This window comes from Panulirus ornatus, chromosome 67, assembly GCF_036320965.1.
Source record: "Panulirus ornatus isolate Po-2019 chromosome 67, ASM3632096v1, whole genome shotgun sequence".
Taxonomy (NCBI): Eukaryota; Metazoa; Arthropoda; class Malacostraca; order Decapoda; family Palinuridae; genus Panulirus; species Panulirus ornatus.
This window is the reverse complement of record NC_092290.1, coordinates 7,419,420-7,440,176: the sequence shown is the minus strand read 5'-3', so window position 1 is coordinate 7,440,176 and position 20,757 is coordinate 7,419,420. Positions and strand designations below refer to the sequence as shown.

The window sequence follows — 20,757 nt, the reverse complement described above, 5'->3', positions numbered from 1 at the left end:
TCATTCATTACTTCACTCGAAGTACTGCATGTAATGCAGTATTTACCACAACGAAACGCGCAGCAAAAATATTTTTTTCTCTCTCGCAACATACATGAATGTGTTGTAACCACACCCAATTTCCATTAATCTTCATCAGCCCATTACCACAACAGACACACATGTTACCGTCACTGTATAAAATTATCGACGTGTGACTTCACGAGATGGGTCTGACCAAGTCGAAAATTTTAACTCATCTGCATCTCATCCAACGTGGTCTACGAATATTAGTGGAGTCGAGCGCTTGGACATTTGCGTTCCAGCTCATCTTCGGAATCTGAAGCTTAACCTATCCGGAGGTTGACTTCGGGGGTCTTTGTAACCCCGACAGCTCAGGCCGAGCCCAACGCAAGCCCACGTGACCACCACAGTCTGACTGCTCTGGTATTTGAAAATACTTTGTGCAGGGCCTTATTAAACTCCTCCTAAAGTACAACTCACAGTGCCTGGTGACTGCAGGCAAAGTTTTATGCTCTCGAGGCCCTTCTATGATCGATGTGCCTTCTATTGTGCTTGTCTTCTATGCTTGCGCCAATAAGAAGCTACTTCTGTGTGTGGGTGGGGAATCATGTCTTTCAGGATTTTCAAAGAGTAACTATATACCCCTGCCGTTTGCGCTCATCTTAACTAGTGCATATCCCTTTGGCTTCATATCAACTCAGTATTAAGCTACAGTTACTCCCTTTGACTTCATCTTAACTTGATATTCAAGTTACTGCTGCACAACGAAAAACTAGAGACATTACTCAGCAATATACATGCTTTCTTTAAAAAAAAAATCCACAGTGTGTCTCAGGCTTTTGGCTTTACCAGTAGCCATGGAATGTCATTGCAAGTAACATTATCATTAAGATGAAATTAAGAACAAAGAGCTTTGTTGCGACTGCCAGGAAGTGACATCTGTTTAAGGAAAAATGATGTCAATAATCTATCAAAAGCCGCCACTGTAAAAAAAAAGCACTACAGCAAAGCGACTTAGCAACATTTGTGAATGTTTATTTACCAGGTATTCTACATGTCTTTAATACATTGTGCTTTAGACAGCGCTATCTCGTATCTCCAGCAACGTAATAAACTTTATATCACAGCTTTCATCTAATCCAAAGTGGGTCAATCATCTACGGTATGTCATATACTTGGGAGTTATGGCATAACCTTTAAGATGACCCTAAAGGATCAGGTCAAAGGCCAGTGCATCCAACCAAGGCGGTAGTACCGCCCTGTTCATGAGGCTGCGTTCATTCCAAAAAGCCATCTGATTCTGTTCCATCCCAGTGGCACATCAGACTTTTACTGCGCATCTGACGTGCCACAAGGAACATATATCTGTCCACATGTCTTTTGAGCTCACTTGAGACAACTTTCTGAAAGTTGGCACACAAAATGGTTTGGGGTGCTTCCGAGAAATATGTATTCCAAACAAAATGTAACCTTTTGACCTTAGCTTCTACTCTTAACAGGAACTCTTGGAAATACGAATATGACAACACGTAAAAAAAAAAAAAAATAATACATGCATTAACGTAGAAGTGAGAAAAGGATGTCGGGAGACCAGCAGTGACAGGATGATGATCACTGGCAGATCAGCAGTGACGGGGAAAGGATGGATGTCACAAGGTGCTGCAGACAAGCAGTGACTGAAGAGTTGGGGGTATGAGCAGTAACGGGAGGGCGAGGGGAGACAGGGCCCGGTGACGGACAGACAAACATAACCATGATGATGATGGAAAACAATGAAAAACACAAAACGCTAACCGTGATAAATATGTCTGGCATTCATTACTTTCTCAACATGACACTGGGTAAATATTCACTTTAAATGGTTCCAAGAATGAATATTCAAGAGTTTGGGGTAGGCGACCAGGACCAGACAGGAAACAAAGGTGATTATGTCCGTAACCATACAACTGCAGGTCCCACCAGATCGACCCCTGGACAACTGCACGTTACCAGCCCAGACGAGGTCAGGCACACTAGAGGCCGTATGGTGGTTTGCTTCATCCAATAAGCCAGCAGAGTGCTGAAGCCTTACTCTACCTGTCAGATAACATACCAGTAGTAAATGTTAAGTCTGTCTATTTTGAGAGGCATAAGTACACAGGTGAGCTACGAAAGATTTCTAATGCCCAAAGGAACACATTTCGATATATATCACGAGCTATCAAAACACCGTAGCATACACTCATCTTGCCTCCTGGCTTAATCAGGTGGCTAACAACAGCTTCGTTTTCACACTCATCTCCATCTGCTTCTTCAAACTATTAAGTTACTTAGCATCCGGCGGTACCTGTACCACACACACACATACATACACACTAAATTACCTAAAGGTTGCAGCAGCAGCAAAGAAACTTCAATATTCATATGTCATGTTAAGAAAAGCATCCCCATATAAATATTCATTATCATCCAAGAACCTCTTTCTGAAAGGGTCCTTGCGTTACACCATGACCCCTCTTCTAGTTCTTGCAACCCAAGGCTGCGCTACACTCGATGGCATGGGCAGAACGTGGGAGAAAGTCTCCTTTGAAGCAAGTTCTTTGACAAAACTGAACTATATTTCGTCAAATGACGATATTACAGCATCGCTAAAGCTGACTTTCACTTGAGGCGTGACCTCATGCTGCTGGAGTCCCGTAGCACTTCTCCATATAATATTTAAAGGCTGCACCCTACGTGATGAATTGAAGCGATGTGGTACACAAGGGGCGATGTGCTGTCAATAGACTGAACCGCGGCATATGAAGCAGCCGGGGTTAAACACACAATAATCTGTGGGACCTGGTTGTGGATGGAGACTCTGGTTTCGGAGCATTACACAGATACAGAATGGATCTAAGCGACTGAGGCCTTTTCTTCGTATGTTCCTAAAGTTACCTCGCTAACGCGGGAAACTATAATGCATGAAAAGAAATATATATATATATATATATATATAATATATATATATATATATATATATATATATATATATATATATTAACGCAGCTACAGTCAGTGCAGTTACTGGCACGGTGGGCTCGGCGAATTTACCCTCAATGCCGACAGACGGAGCAGACTGGCGGGAACGCTAGATTAAGAAAGGATAAACATCTGGGACTGACAGGCTGGCACATGAAATTCCCTAACAGACTTACATCACGATAAAACTACAAAATAATTCCATAAACGACGACCACGCGCATGAAACTTCAAAGAAAATCCTTCAGCTTCAGTGTACATTCACTCCCTTCTAGCACTCAATAAACGAAGGGGGAAAGGGGACCGTCCTCCACTAGCTATCCAGCCAGTTCTCATTCTCCCCACCATATGACAAAGAAAGACCTGCATAAAAAAAAAACATTACCTTATATACGTCTCAACCTGGGATGGATTGTTAGGAAAATTTCCACCCGCCCGACCGACGGCCGCATTCTTGCATACAACTCCTCCAACTTTCCTGGAGGCATAATCCTCCCACAACCCACACACTGGGTGTGGGAGCTGACACTCTTGATAACGCTCCCTTACGATGCCATTATCCAATTGTTAATGTTGCAAAAATAAACACGTACGAAAAGATATAAAAAAAAAATACTATTGATATACTGGCGTTGATAAAGGCATTCTGTGTATTGAGGTACAGCAACAGAAGAGGCTGGAAATGGTTACAAAATGCGAGGCAGGGGGGAACATATCAGGGAGCCCTCAACCTACCTCTAGTCAGCCTCTCGCAACAAGCTGGCACTCCCCATCTTCAAGCGCCAACTCGGTATTACACATACCAATAAAACTCAACTCTGCATTTATTACAAAATCCTGCCCTACCCTACCCGTAAAATAATCAAATATATATACAGTAAGGGAACATACAATCATCTTTCAGGCGCGAAATTTCTCGTACGGTGAGTACATCAAGTACACACTCCATGTCCCCTTATTTATTTTCATGTTATTTTCAGAGTCACGGGCAAAAAGTTTAGAAATACAATTCTTCACAAGCTTAATGATGTCCCATCGTTTTTACAAGCAACCTTGTGGGTTCTACAAGATTAACTTTGGCAATAAATACTGCCAAATAAAAACTACAAATCACTCTCAATTTCCAATGATGTTGAGTGTGACGAAGTACTGCATGGTTTATAACTCGGAAAGAATTACAGATTATGGAAAGCCCAGTGAAGGATTTAAAAAGCTTAATTAACACTAAAACACAAATATACTTGAAAAGCAAAGTTGTGAAGAGTGCTTATATATATATATATATATATATATATATATATATATATATATATATATATATATATATATATGAAGTACACAGCTTTTGCACCCAGCAAAACAAAGCAAAGTCGTTGCATTTACGACAGCCCATGTCTACCGATTACATAAAAAGTGGTCAGGCTGGCAATTTTTCTTCCCGCATCCCTAGGAGCTGTTCGCGGGGGATGGTTTTAACCACCAGTAACAACGGTGAAAGATTATCAAATAGCTAAGCGTTCCGTCGATGCTTGTTATCTATACACCTACCAGTTCGTCCAACTTACCTTACTCAACAACAAATTAAGCTAGGAACTTAACATTGGCTAGGTAAAAACGCATCGTGCAGGTGTAGTAAAAAAAAAAAAAACTCCAGCAAAATGATCTGCTGACTGGTGAGCGCCATGCAGAATACTGGAACAGAATCTGTTGGTCTCAATGAACCCAAGCTATTACTGGGCAATGCCCCCAAAGGATGATACTATTTTCAACATCATATCTGTACCTGTGTTTGACTGCTTACGCACCTGCGTTGGGAGATTTTACGAGACTCTTGAAACCCATTTCTTAATCTCTAGACCTTTTTTTAAGCTTTTTATCGCTCAGCTTTCTTTTTTCCTGTTCAGCTTGCTCTTTCATCCACCACTCTACTGCCGTACTAAAAAAAGGAAAACTGCTTCTCTTTTCAGTTTTAGTTTCCCGCCCTCTAAATGATCCATTCTTGCCTGTCTAAAATGTATGAAAATCTCCAGTCAAATACACTCAAAACCCTGAAAATATACTCTCTAATCTGGGTCTAATTGCAGGTAATACATATCTGGACATCTTAGAAGTAGAGTTACGGCTTGTGTATATACGGGATGGAGTCATATCTTGAGAGTCTCAACACGCATTTTCCCAAAATATATTTCCATGCAAAATATCAATGCTTCCTAATGTTTCTATATATGTGCGTGTAGAGTTCATGTGTAGATTTGTAACGTTTGAAGCTGAAACCACAATTCTTCAAGGCTTGTGGTTTTATCTTCATACATGTTCGAACCTGCGTTGTTCATTTGTAATGTTTCCTTGTGTAAAGTACATATTTTCTCGCGATTCTATGAGTGTAAACGTTTCCATGCATGCAACTGTATTAATGTATCTAAATGCGAGTATCATCAATTAGTGCTGTGCTATGAGAAATTTCTACATCTGAGAGGCCCCATCTCTATATTTCTTTCCGATTTAATTTCTTCCTTTAATTCTGCAGACTTTTACATTTGCCACTTACAGAACCCGGCAGTTTATTCTTAACCACCACGCTTGGTAACAATAAAAGTGTACTTCCTCACGTCCTTTCTAAGAATCTTCTTACCTCTCTTGTAATGACCTTTGATTAGTCATTGCACCTCACCAGGAAATGCTTACTGTCGACGTCATCCATCTGATTTAGAAACGTGTCCATGGAGGGCAAATCTGTCGTTTACAACCTCTCACTATGCCTCAGGTCTTTGCAGGTGTGTGTTCAAGCAGGCGTTTTCGCACTATTTCATAGAATCTTTCTCATGTTATTTTTTTTCTACGTGTTTCCATGACATCAGATTGTCTTTGCATAACTCTGTATGACTACTCGATCTGTAAGATCGAATTCTGTACATAACTGTGTACGCCAACGGTATTATTGTCTTCTTTCCCCTGCGAATAAGTGAAATCATCCACATCTCATACTGAAAGAAAAAATTCAATTTAGGATTCTTAAAAAAAGAAGTGGAAAATCTCACCAGGAATCAGCTAGGTTATTGTATCATTATCATCTAGCTAGAACTGCACAACCTAACCGAGCCGCCTATGTCGAACGTTTGACATCTGGCGATTTATATTCTTGTTCACAGGACGGAAATCTGAAACCAGCTTTGCTGTCATCAAATAAATCCTAAGCCTGTAACTGGTGAGCGTAGACGGGAGTGCGGGGGTGTGGTACTGACTGGGGCTTCACGTCTCACCTTCACCGCCACCAGCTCGGTGTGGGGCAGGACAATGACTAGCATACTAATGGAATGCTTCTCCCTCAACGCAACGGGAAATAGAAGAATGTGTGGCACCCTCGTTCAATATTCTTCAGGGTAAATGTTAAGAAAAAAAATCCTAATAGAGTGGGAAAAAATATATACCGAAAAAATACAGTCGGTAACGATTCCTATAATTTACAGGACACAACGGGAAACAAAAGGGATGCTTAGGCACTACTTCCAACTGCGGAGCTTTAAACCTATCAAAAACATAGGGAAGAGCATATTTACTTTGCCATATGAGACATTACTTAGACAGCTAGTTATACGACACTCAAAACCAGCAACATAATTCTCTAATTCAAGACTATTCTACCGCCTCCACACCAAAATCTTAAAGTCTTCTGAACCACACCAAATAAAAACGCAAAACAAATGATAACAGCTCTTTTTACAGGAATAATCAATACTTCGTAATGCTGATCAGAATGTTCTGAGGGTGAGTCAACATCCACATCCTTCTCCACACAATAGATATTAAGAAGATACCGCCGACACACTCAAGAATATGGTCCTTATATCCCTAACTGAGGTACACAACAAGGATCCATAAAAATTTGATATTGCTGCTTGTCGTCGAATACGTGCTATCAAAAACCAGCAGAGAACTACAATAAGTAAAATTCACATTTCATGAGGTACAGAGGTATACAGCAACTGTCATAACAGCGGCAAACAGCAGCTAACAGCAGCCACAACACATAGAGGCAGCAGCAGAAGCTAGAGTACCACATGCTAACATCCTAGCTCTCTACGTCCCGCTCATCCACTCCTCTTTTAGGAAAACCGTTGTAACTATGCGAATGGCTTTACAGGAACAGGGTCTAATTTTTGATGAAGGATTTGTGTTATTCCCGCAGAATGGGAGGGTTTTTCAGATCCAGACAGACTTGGGCCGAGGTTGGCCACCCTGGCATGCGTCATGCCACTGCCGGGCGGACATACGATCAAAGTTTCCTACCAAATCTATACCTAGACCTTTCATATGCCCACGAACGTTAAGTATCACCTTCACACGACTGCAATCGATGTGTATGACCAATCCCTGGCTGACAAAGTGGCATAACAGTGGGGTTTTCTAACGTGCCGTACAACAGTATTTTACCTACCTCCTGTCGCCGTTTGGACCATCTTCCACACGGACTCTCCTCTAAAATTTCACTTTCATCCTCACTGTCCTCGCCACTTTCTCTAGGCGATTTAGTTTCGGTCTCATTACCATTCTTACTCCCCGTCATAATGAACGCGAGAGATTTAGACCGTTATAAGGAGCACAAAATGATCCACGCTACACTCAATACATGACGCACATCCACACACTGTCGTCCACAACTAAACACTGAACGGAAGACCCTGGGTGCAGGGCTGCCAGTGTTGCCATTCCGCCACAGTCAGGTTATCGTACGTTTCAGGTAATGGTGTCGTGCTCATTTATTTTCTTTGTTATATTTTAGGAATATTGAAAATAGAAGTGTGTATGTGTTAGCATACATGCAAATGTATACTTATGCGTTGTCATATGCAGGTTTGTGCATATCTTGATTCGTGAGTATTCATTTCGTTAAAAGGGAACTAGAATCCTACTTACCGGCATATTGGCAGAGGTAATAATATCGGCTTTTAAGGCAAGTAACAAATTAAAGGAGACTTTTGATACATCATCTTAAATACCGCATAACAGATTAAGATCAATTTCACGATTATTTTCCTTCTTCCTACGTTCTTATCTCCGAGACTAAAGGGGAAGTTGTCCTACATCATCACTCACTACACGTATCATTTGTTCACTCATGCCTCGAAACGGGTCATGGAGTAATAAAATCACTCATCGTAATCATTGAATGATAAGGAGACTCAATGATGATAAATATCAAAGCTTGTGATTAGTGTACTATTATGCAGTAATGTAGAACTATTTTTTTCTGGGCCAAAGATGTACTATAGCAGACATACGGTAGTACCCAAGGCTGTCGCCATAGACGTGGGTCACAGGGTGCATGTCCACTGTGTCCGCATTATAAATCTGAGCAAAACTCTTGTCTACATCATAGGCTTGAAATGAACAGTGTAATTCTCTTCTTGAATATTGCTCTTGGTAGTGTCTTCCTGCAAAAAAAAAAAATCTACTAATCTCGGTCTCCTAGGATGTAAATGTTCTGTTTTGACATTGTAAAAATCATTAAATTCTTATCTATACTGATAGGAAGGATTAACAATTTCTATCCTTTAATTTTCAAAGCAGGACCACGCTAATTGGTACCAAAACGGAGATGATGTGAGATAAAACTAGGTTCCATGAATAGCGTACACAGACTGTGATGCATCATCATATGAGGTAATTAAATGCTTCATCAGGTTGTATGACTGGTGGATGACACCGCCTGGGTATCGTGAACGTTGGTGACAGCCGTGCACTTGAACCAGCGCTCCAGTGGCTGTCAAGGTCCCGTCATTGGTCCAGGTTTCTGTCTGGTCATTCTCTCTCAATCCCACGGAGGTTGCTGGCATTCAGTCCACATACAGTCTCATACTTGACAACAGGTAGGTCACAACACTTGTTCTTCTTAACGCCTCGACTTTCCAGCGGTGAGCACTACGCACTAGACGTGTCTTTTGTTAAGAATCTCGTCTTCGGAAGGTACACACTGCCTCTGTAATGGGTGGAAGGCAGCCGCCGATCTAGAGGCTATATATGACCAGTCATACCCGCCTTGGTGATGAGAAGGTTAGTGACGGTTGTCCATTAATCTATCACTTTAATGGCTGTCATGTGCCACTCCTATGTCCCAGGTAAGGTGTCCTTACTTTCTGCCTCACCCACACGTGAACAGCTGGCTTTCAGTCCACACTCATACAATTTCTCCTTATGCATAACACTTGACACCACCAAACTCCTACGATACGTTCTTCCTACCTATGGTACATTTTCCTGCGGCGAGTGCTACGCGCTAGCTCAGCGATTTTGGCTAAGTGCTGTCGTAGGTACTCGCAGGTAGGTAGACATTCTCTCTCTCTCTCTCAAATATATATAAATATATATATATATATAATATATATATATATATATATATATATATATATATATATATATATATATATATATATATATATATATATATATATATAATTCTATTGCTGATAACCACGAAAGAAATGGAACACGATAGATCCCTAATGCATTTATTTTTGTGTATTATATCTTCTCCCTTGAAGATGTAATGCACGAAAGTGCACCCGAGACGTCATTTTCCCTCGGGGTTATCAGAAAATATTAGCTTACGCGCATCACTGTGACCTTATTGCAATATATATATATATATATATATATATATATATATATATATATATATATATATATATATATATTCAGGAGTTGAGGACCTTAGGGCTAAATTTGTTTTGCCTTCGTGGCAGATCTTTGAAAAATGCAATAAAACCATGTGAAGGAAACAAAGTCTATGTTTCTGAATGAATCTACATTAGTTTTACACATTGATTTTTTGGGGAATTTTATGAAAGTAATGAGGATTCAAGGGTGTCGGGTCTTTTTACTTTCAGAGCTCCCCAACAATAGGGACTTGGGAAAATCTAAGGAATTTTGGATTTCATTTTCATCCCTCCGACCTACTGTGCTATCAGGATCTGATGCATTTTAGAGAAAATGGGATTTTCTCACTTTTAGCGCCTCTCAAACCATTGAGCCCTGCCTCCACTCAAAACTTTTTTTTTTTTTTAATTCTTTAGTTATTCAAGGATCCCCTCTCTTATAATCATCTTGTGCCTCTTGCACACACAAGGCTGCACTACACTATGTAGCTGGGACAGGATGTATTACTCTGGCGTAAATTTTTGATGAGGCCGCACTGAAGATGATACAGCCTTGCTAAAGATGACTTTTCACCCGCGTTGTAACTATACACACACACATATATATATATATATATATATATATATATATATGGTCATGCACGCGCTTTGTTACTCTACATATTAATTCCACTTATACTGTCAAGTTACCCATCTCAGTAGCACCCATTTTCTATCTATCTAGACTGAAGAAAACTACGGTTTTCACATCCATAATGCAAGTTCCTTCCTATTCACCACATTTCTCAATACTCCCCAATTTCTCTCCCTTGATTCTTATCTCCTTCAGTTTTCCCACTACCATCCTTGTTAAGCATCACTTTTGATTACCTACCTTCAATAACAATGAAATCTCCATTTAACCTAACGCCTTTTCAAGAACATTTGTGAACATTTTTCTTTTATGACAAAGGATGAAGTCACTGACAAGGTATAAAATGGTAAGAACAAGTTATGAGAAAAACGAGGTACAAGTGTGTGGTTAAAGAATCTCTAGCCCTGAGGCATAAATTTAATGAGTACACCAATAATCCCGACATCCCTGGGCGGTGACTGTCTACAACCTACTGACATTGGAAGGTGTAAGATGGTTCCAGGTATCAACACTCATGGGTCAGGAGTGTAGTACTTCCGTGGTCGACTGCTGTCTAGAACCAAACTTGATAGGGTGTGTGATGGTTCCTGGTAACAGTTCAACATTTCTGTCATGATGGCCTACAGCCTCTTGTTTTGTTTAATGTTAAAGAGTTGCAGATATGTCTTCAATCCAGGTAAGGTATGGGTTAAGACCTGGCTGTTGGAAGTTCTTGAGGTTGGAACAATTCAGGTAACATTGATCGTTGTACTGCAGGAGGATGTTAGGAACCTTGTCCACTGGCTGGCTACAATTTATACACGAGTCAAAGACAGTCCTCTATTGTTGCAGATTTTATTGGCATGTAAGTCCACCTTGTGTATATCAAACCTTGAGCACTCTCTTTGCAATATCCTTCTATTTCCTTTTTGCTTGTGGAAGATGGCCTGTGGTTGAGGGGTGTCTAGACTTGTTGAGCCCTGTCACCTGAACCTTCTGGGCAAGTAGCCTTTTAATCCTTTCTATATTGTCAGCATTCACTATGTCCTTCTTAAGTTTATTCCAAGTGATTGGTAGACTTTTCTCTCAAAGAGAACTTCGTCATACATTTGGTCAAGGATATGTAAAAAGTGCCTTAGTGTAGCTACTGTCCTGGCTAAGGTCTGCAAGTTTCATCATAATCAAGAGGAAATATCAGCAAACCCCAGAGTATGAAAATGTTTTAAAAGAACAATAACATTCTAAAAAAAACAAGAAAACAAATGGGAACATTGATGAAGAGGGCAAATGGGAACTGGTAAATGATAAATAAAGTGTAGAAGAGATAGAATGAAAATTTTGAAGGGGTGATAAATGTGTGGTGATAAGGTGGCAAATTTGGATTTTTTTGGACATAGGATACGACAAAAGAGCCATGGAAAATGGTTTGGTGAAAAGAGAAGAGGTAATTGGGTTTCTGACTCAGGAGGAACAATGGGGCTTCTGGAGAGATGGAGGATGTGTGTATCAGGTATCTGCTTTGAAAAATGTGAGAAATAATTAGAGAAACAGAAGGACCTGCATGTATCATTTATGGAGAAAGTATACAATAGGGTTGACAGGAATGCTCTTTGGAAGTTTTTGTGAATATATGGTCTGGGAGGAATGCAGGTGGGATAAGAGGAGTGGTTCAAGTGAAGGGTGGGGCTGTGTCACCATGGCTGTTTAATCTGTTTATGGATGGTGTGGTGAGGGAGGTAAAAGCAAAGGTCTTGGAGAGAGTAGCAGGTATGCAGTCTGTTGGGAGTGGATGGGTCTGGGAGTTGAGCTGTTACCATATGCTGAGAGCAGCTTTGAGAGAGACACTGCAGAAGCAGTAAGATGTGCAAGGGATAGAGCTTTGGAATGAAGTGAGTATATAGGGAATGATATGCCATCAATGAACTAAACCAGGGAATATGACATAGTCAGGGGAAACTATGGGAAGTTCAATGAGAGCTGGTTTCACTGTATTAGACAAGACAGACAGAAAGTGGATGTGTGTAAGTGAAGCCATTTCTTTGTATGTTCCTAGTGCTACCTCTCTGGGTAAACAGGAGAAAAAACTACCTGAGTATCTCCTGCGTTTTGGAGAAGGCATTAAGATGGGTGGCAAATGATAGCCACAAAGCCTCCCATTCTGCACTTCTGCTTTTCAAAAGAAGGAACAGAGGAAGGACTTATGAGTAAAAATTTTCCTCTAAGGCATAGTCAACTGTTCCTGGCACTATATCAATAAGTAGGGAAATGGAAAAGACTTTAGAAAAAGAAATAGATACATATGAGCTAGCAGGTTTCTTGACTAAATGCCAGTTACAAAACAATTGAGTGAAAATGTGATAGTATGAAATACTTATTCATGGATATAAGAACAACACAGAAGCTTGAAATTTTACTATCCTCAGCCTCGGAACAATGGCATTTAAATATTGCCTTCTCATGTACTGAAAACTTCTTTTCAAATATTTACATACAAAAGTTTTCATTTCAGTATCATTACAAGAATTTTCAATACACTATGATTATGTTCTTAAATAAGTCCACTTTTTCCACTAGCACTTATGTGGAAGTTTTTGCATGAGGAGCATGTCATACTTGGGTCCAGGTTGGCTGAATTACACCCTCTGCTGAAATAAATGAATCAAGCCGGTATCTATTCATATCAAGTGTTCCTGAATTATAAATGCAATGGGGTACTGAGTAAGAAAATTCCCTGGAGACAAAAAACATATAATCATTATAATAAAACATTAATAATAGGAGGGAATGGGAATGAGATTAAAAGGAAAAAAATTATAAAAATGATAATCATGATAATTTTTCTTTTCCTTTATGTTTAACATTTTCTGCCTTAGCAAGGTGGCCGCACGAACAGATGAACAACAGACTCATTTGCTCATATCCACTCTCAAACTAATATGTATAATGCCCAGAAACCACAGACCACCAACTAGTCAGTCATGTTCCACAAATTATTCCATGGTTTCCCATGTTTGTTTCATAAGTCTTAGTTCAGCCCACTGACAGCACATAGCATCATATGTTCCACACTGATCCAATTAATTCTCTTCCATGCATGAACATTCGGCCCACAATACCTCAAAGCTTCTTCCTTCCATCCTTCTAACTCCTTCCCAATCTACACTTCCCCCTTGTTCTTTACACTTCTGACAAGAGTAATCAAGCTTTCTTCAATCATCCTCTACATGTGTCCAAACTGTTTCAGCACACCCTGGTCAGCTCTCTTTTTCAAACCGTGCTGACGACTACATCTTAATCTTACACAATCAGTCTGCCTCACACAATATCACTGACCTCAGGTATTTATTGCCAACACATCCACCTTTTACCATACTTTTGTATTCAGTGCCTGAAAATCACATTAATGCAATACAACTGGGACTATCATAATTTTAAATCATAATCTCAGATCAAACAGACAATGACCTCCCTTTGCAAACAACCCTTAATGCATCCAGGACCTTAGCCCCTTTTCCTATCCTATGACTCACTTTAACCCCCATGGCTCAATCTGCTGCCAAGTCCAATACATGATACCTAAAGCGCTCCACTTCCTCTAAATCTTCTCCACTCAAATTTATACTCAAACTAACCCCCCCCCTACACACACACACCACCACCACCACATCACCTTACTTTGGTTCTCATTAACTCCCAACTTCCTCATCTCAAGCACACCTCTTAAATTCTGACACTAACTTCTGGAGTTTGTCTCTTGAGTCTGTCATGACAGCTGTGTCATCTGCAAACAGCATCAAACTCCCTACCCCCAGCATACTGTAAACCCACCACTGCTCCAAGTCGCATCACACACACTTGACAGTGAGGCAGACTCACCTTCACCTGGCACCAATCACCATCCTTCCTATTTACACACATGTCTTACTCTCCCAGTCAAAACTCCTCACTGAATTAAGTAACTTTCTTCCCACACTCTATATTCATATCATCTTTCATATGGCCTCTCTGTCAGCCCTATCCTAAACTTTCTCCAGCTTCACAGATGTCACATACAAATTCCTCTTTCTCCAAGTAATTTTCACATAAATTCTTGAAAGCAAATGCTCAGTCCAAACATTCTCTACTATTCCTGATGTCATATTGCTCCTAATCAGTCAAACTCTGTGCATTACCCCTGCCTTCCATATACCTTACCTAGTATACTCAACAGACTTGTGTAATTCAAGCATTCACATTTGTTCCTCTTACTTTTATGTATATTTTTTATATATTTATTATACTTTGTCGCTGTCTCCCGCGTTTGCGAGGTAGCGCAAGGAAACAGACGAAAGAAATGGCCCAACCCCCCCCCATACACATGTATATACATACGTCCACACACGCAAATATACATACCTACACAGCTTTCCATGGTTTACCCCAGACGCTTCACATGCCCTGCTTCAATCCACTGACAGCACGTCAACCCCGGTATACTTTTATGTATGAGCACTATTACATGCATTCTACCTATTATCAGGCACCTCAACTTGGGTCATATACATATGCTGAAAAACCTAGCTAATTTCAACAACAACAATATAGACAATGGCTAGAGTTGACGGGAGCATATGAGCAAATAAAACCATTGTTTTGCCTATCCCTGGTGCTACATACCGAAAAAGAAAAAAGTCCAAATAAAAATACAATATCATCAATAACAGTAATAACTATTTTTATCTTATTATCATCATCAAAATAATAATAATAGGGGAAAAAGAATACTTCCCACATATTCCCTGAATGTCGTAAAAGCAACTAAAATGGGTGGGAGTTGGGGGAAAGGAGGCTGGAAATCCTTCCCTCTAGCTTTTACTTTTCCAAAAGAAGGAACAGAGAGATGGGCCACATGAGGATTTTTCCTTTAAGGCACATGCCTCTCTTTGTGACACAACCTTGCTAATGTGGGAAACAGAGAAGGGGGCCAGGTGAGGATATTCCCTCAAAGGCCCAGTCCTCTGTTCTTAACGCAACCTCGCTAATGCGGGAAATGGCGAATAGTTTGAAAGAAAAGAAAAAGCAATATGAAAAAAAATAATAATAACAAATGATGATGATACTAATTTATTTTTTCAATTGTTTGCTGTTGCCTGTATTACCAAAGTCGTGCCACGAACTGATGAAAAACAGCCTCAATCTCACATTTATTCTGTCATTGTCATGTGTAATGCATCAACCACATGTCCCACACTTCTCTTGCGCAAGTATGGTGAACAAATGAGGCCAATTTTTGTCTGTTTCCTAATGTTGCTTTAATAACCCGGGGAATGGCAGACAGTTATGAAAAATAATAAATAATAATAATAATAATAATAATAATAATGATAATAAAATAATTATGATAATGATAATAATATCAACAATGATAATAAGAAAATAAGTTTCAGTCTTGAACAAAAATGTAGCAACTAAGGAGCTTAAACCTGATGTCTGTGTTGGCTGTAAATGTATTTACGGTACATCCTTTGAATCCATCCTGAACCTGGATAAGTATAAAACTTGCCCACTGTCTAGTGGGAAACAATTTATTTATTAAAAAAGGAAAAATATAAATACAATCTATCCAAACTGAATAAAGTGAAAAACATTTACATCTCTTTATAAAACAATAGCATATCTCATATCACTGTAATGCAGATAACAGTTTTCCATATTTGCATTTACTGTCCAATACCACTTTGCTGCTGCCCCTGTTGTTGGGTCTGTTGTTGTTGCTGTGACTGCTGCTGCTGCTGTTGCTGTTGGGTCTGTGTTGTCTGCTGTGTCTGGAGGGCTGATGTCTGTATTCTGACAGGACTCTGTGTGGGAGTTCTAACAGCCACAGACATTGGCTGGCCCTGAAGAGAGAGAATAGTAGGGTTGGTCACTTTGACCGTTCCAGCCGATAAAGCTAAAGCTGATGGAGATGACCGTTCTCCAGCACTCACACGTATTGCTGAGCCTCCACCAACCACTGTAGACCCAGCTGACACTACCTGTAATAGTATACGAAAGCAATAAATCAACCTTCATTATTGAGAAAAATTAACCCATTTACTTTTAGTTTCTTCCTAGAAAATAATTTCCAATGACCACATCTCATTATTTTAGAGTACAGCAACAAAATGAGTTATGAGTTACCTGGATGGTTTGTTTGATGGGCTGCGGTTGGTGAGAAGCAATGGTCATAGGCACCAGCTTGGTGGTGTGAGAGGTACTGATCCCTTGGGTGCCTGAGGCAGTAACACTTGTGCCTGCTACACTGCTCCCTACTGCTTTCCCAACAACTGTTCCACTCACAGTACCACCCTGTACAAAAACAGAAAACATTATTCACAATAAACACCACCATATACATTGTACATCTTTACAGAAAAGGCTGAGAAGCATATCTGTGTATTCACACAAAAGTGAGCAATATGGACTAATGCTCAAGTGACCTATGAATAATCCAATGAGGTAACAAAACAAATAGTTCAAAATACAGACGATGACCATGAAAAACACCTAAATAGTGAAAAATAATTCATATGCTCAGCCTTAAACTACATTTTACCTGCCTGGTCATCCACCCACTCTACAATAAATATAGTATAACAAAGCTGCATACCACACCAAACAAGAGCAGTCAAAACAATCACTAGCTGCCCAACAACCACTAACACTCACCATCTATGCAATGAAACAAAGATCCACCTAACACATTCTCACCTCAACATGCTTGATACTCCATTGTTTGCAAAAGCATTAAACCCCTCCCATACAAACCACTCCATAACTAACAACCAACCCTCAAGTAAAATGAAAAAACTTACCTTTAGAAACCTTTACTCACAGATCTTTCCAACCCCAACAAACAAAACCCTTTAAAAACAAATATACATTCAAATGACTAGACAAGGCCTTAACAACTGTCCCCCCCTACTCAATCTTAAATATCACCACACCAGATATACACCCATCTGAAACCACAATCCACTGATAAACACAAGTCACACTTTCCCATCTGCACCCTGGACATCACCTTTACCTACAATGGAAAAAACACCAATTCATCTTATCCCAAGACTCTTCATGCCCACAATGCAACTATAATGGAGAAAGTATCAAACACTTACTGCTCAATCATCCAGCATTTTCATAACACAGAAACACATAAAACATCTCTACTGTATGCTTTATGACCTGGTGGATGTGGCAGGCATCCAAAGAGATGCAGAAGCCCTATAAAGACAGAAGAAACTCCAAGGGCAAGAGGTAAAGCTGCATCCAATCAAATCCACACACTAGCTGTCACATATACATGTGTATATATGTATTTGTTTGTGTATGTATATGTATATGTATATGTATATGTGTATGCATATGTACATGTAAGTGCATTTATGTATATACATACATGTATACGAGTGGAAGGGTCGTTCTTCGTCTGAATGGCCCATCCACATATACACATATATATACATAAACACCCATATATGCTCATATACATATCAACATATACAGACATACATACATACAAATGTTCACATTCATGCTTGCATGCCTTCATCCATTGTAGTGCCACCCTGCATCACAAGAAACAGCATTGCCACCGCTGCATCAGCGAGGTAGCCCCAGAAAAAAAGACAAAAAAAAAGGCCACATTTGTTTTTTCTCTCTCTTTCATTCATGTCGACTGTTTCTTGTGTTAGTGAGATAGTGCCATGGAACAGATGAAGACAAGCCACAGATATTTATAACTGAAATCTAGTGGTTTTACAAACCTGAGTAATGTGTTGAATGGTCTGTGGAGGCACCTGTTTAAATACTTGCTGTATCTGCTGCACTGTTACATGGGACATTTGCTTCTGACCTCCACCTTGCACTATCTGCACTGTGTTCAGTCCAGTACTGCCGACAGCTTTACTACCTAACTGTAGCCCAACAGTACCTTTAACTCCCATCAAAGATCTCTGCTTTGCTAACAGCTGTGGTGTAAAAGGAATATTTCGTACCGTCTGAAAAGAAAATATACCAACAGCAGTTTCAGAATCATTGCTAGCAAAGACTCTGAAGCAAAAATAAGATAAAATATAAAAATACAATACATACTTATTTTTCATACATATCACAACAGTTACATTAATTCAACACTTTTTTATTGACTCAGTGCCAAGACAAATACAAGCCACCTCACTGGTTTCTTCATTTCTGCAAGTTTCTCCTACCTTTGTGTTTGAGCAACCAACCTGCTGGGTGGTGGCAGCCTTGGCAACGGTAGCTGCAGTGGTGACTCTGGCTTGAGGGAGTGTCACGTTAATAGCTGACACAGGAAGAGTAGTTGGTGTGTGAACCAAAGTACTGGGAGCACTGACAGTCTTGACTAATGTGGCCACTGGCGTACCTCCCCCACTTACACCACCCTGCACTTGAAGTCCAGCTAACAATTGTGCTGAGGGCACTTGTACCTGCACAAAATATAAAAAGCAAATTATGATTATGTCAATGATGAAATGAGCCAGTAACTTGGATATGCACAGCCTGTTCACAGCCATCAGATGGAATATCACAACAGGAATGAAAATAAAATTACATGGTAAAAATATTCATAAGAATTATCCACTATCTGAGGAGCTGCTTATCACTATACAGGAGATTCTTTTTCCTCCTTCATCACCCAGTCTCCTAGACTTGTCTAGTACACATTCACTTTCCACAAACACTTACTCTCTGCATCTAATACATACTTAAAAAAATTATATTAATTAATCCTTTTATTCATATACACCAACATTTCTACTTGTCTGTTCAGACCTTTACATGATACCCTCAGACCATTGCTATATCTCCTGTAACTTAACTTCTGATGCCTGTTCCCTCTGGGAACTCTCAGCAAAAGCGTCTCAATAGGTGGTGAACTCAAGTGTCACTTCTTAGCCTTTAGTGCCTCACCTTTAGCATGCTGCTGGTAAAGGGCAACTCCAGCACAGTATTTTCAGAGGCTTCTACCGAATGTTCCCACTACCTATTGGTACCAAATGTGTCTACCTAATTTTCCAACCTACCACTTCAACCTAATGTTCCTACCCACTACTACAAAATGTTTCTACCTAATACTTCTGTCTAATGTTCCTAACTACTACTACAATCTATTGCTCCTAACATTCTGCCAAAAGGCAGGGCTTGTGCACAGCACTCACTGCAGAAAAATCTAGTTATGAAGAATGAGTTGTGTAAGTTAAGGGTTTGTCAAGTGTCATGTCTGACAAGGAGAGACTGTACGCTTATGGACAGAATGCCAGCAGTCCACACGTGGGTGAAGAAGAAAGACAGCTACCTGGGTCAAAGGAAAGCAACTTGACACTCACTGAAGTGCTGGCTCACTAAGCAATTGTCACTGGCCTTCCCAATACCAAGGCGGGTAGTATTGGTAACATAATTCCCTGGTCGCTGGCTGCCTGCCAACTACTACCTACTAAAATTTGTTTGAAACTCTTGTGTTCTCCTTCCTGGTAATTCTGGTTTTTAGTGTTCCTATGTAAAAAATATATATATATATATATATATATATATATATATATATATATATATATATATATATATTTATTTATTTATTTATTTTGCTTTGTCGCTGTCTCCCGCGTTAGCGAGGTAGCGCAAGGAAACAGACAAAAGAATGGCCCAACCCACCCACATACACATGTATATACATACACGTCCACACACGCAAATATACATACCTATACATCTCAATGTACACATATATATACACACACAGACATATACATATATACACATGTACATAATTCATAGTCTGCCTTTATTCATTCCCATTGCCACCTCACCACACATGGAATAACAACCCCCTTCCCCCTCATGTGTGCGAGGTAGCACTAGGAAAAGACAACAAAGGCCCCATTCGTTCACACTCAGTCTCTAGCTGTCATGTAATAATGCACCGAAACCACGGCTCCCTTTCCACATCCAGGCCCCACAGAACTTTCCATGGTTTACCCCAGACGCTTCACATGCCCTGGTTCAATCCATTGACAGCACGTCGACCCCGGTATACCACATCGTTCCAATTCACTCTGTTCCTTGCATGCCTTTCACCCTCCTGCATGTTCAGGCCCCGATCACTCAAAATCTTTTTCACTCCATGTTTCCACCTCCAATTTGGTCTCCCACTTCTCCTCATTCCCTCCACCTCTGACAAATATATCCTCTTGGTCAATCTTTCCTCACTCATTCTCTCCATGTGACCAAACCATATATGTATATACACACATATGGGATTAGGCTTTCTATAATCGCACAACATAAAATATGCTGTACATCACAAAAAAGATAAAATTAATTTTGGGTTTTAGGAACAAAGTCACACTTAGTTTGAATTACTGTGTCATCTTTTTAAATGATATGCAAATAAAGTATTGCAAAGTAAAATAGCATTCACCTGAGACACTTGTCCAGATTTACTAAGCTGCT

The 20,757-nt window shown here is 40.0% G+C and overlaps 2 protein-coding genes across 10 annotated transcripts in view; both read right to left on the bottom strand.

Annotated features, from left to right (window-relative positions):
• The window catches only part of Madm (MLF1-adaptor molecule), a 159,297-nt gene extending 151,633 nt beyond the window's left edge, over positions 1 to 7,664 (bottom strand). Inside the window, exon 1 of the mRNA XM_071658887.1 lies at positions 7,439 to 7,664. Coding sequence (XP_071514988.1) covers positions 7,439 to 7,567 — 129 coding nt within the window. The 5' untranslated portion in view covers positions 7,568 to 7,664. The remainder of the gene's footprint in view (positions 1 to 7,438) is intronic.
• Positions 7,665 to 12,666: 5,002 nt separating this feature from the next.
• dom (domino helicase) overlaps positions 12,667 to 20,757 on the bottom strand; it is a 115,121-nt gene continuing 107,030 nt past the window's right edge. For 8 of the 9 annotated variants that reach the window (XM_071658723.1, XM_071658724.1, XM_071658725.1 and 5 more), the window contains 5 exons: positions 20,726 to 20,757; positions 18,519 to 18,737; positions 18,054 to 18,287; positions 16,429 to 16,596; positions 12,667 to 16,283 (listed from right to left, as the gene is read on the bottom strand). The exon at positions 20,726 to 20,757 is cut by the window's right edge and continues 133 nt beyond it. In XM_071658723.1, the coding sequence (XP_071514824.1) occupies positions 15,969 to 16,283; positions 16,429 to 16,596; positions 18,054 to 18,287; positions 18,519 to 18,737; positions 20,726 to 20,757 (968 nt within the window). In that variant the 3' untranslated portion in view covers positions 12,667 to 15,968. The remainder of the gene's footprint in view (positions 16,284 to 16,428; positions 16,597 to 18,053; positions 18,288 to 18,518; positions 18,738 to 20,725) is intronic. The other variant, XM_071658726.1, reaches the window with a different exon arrangement.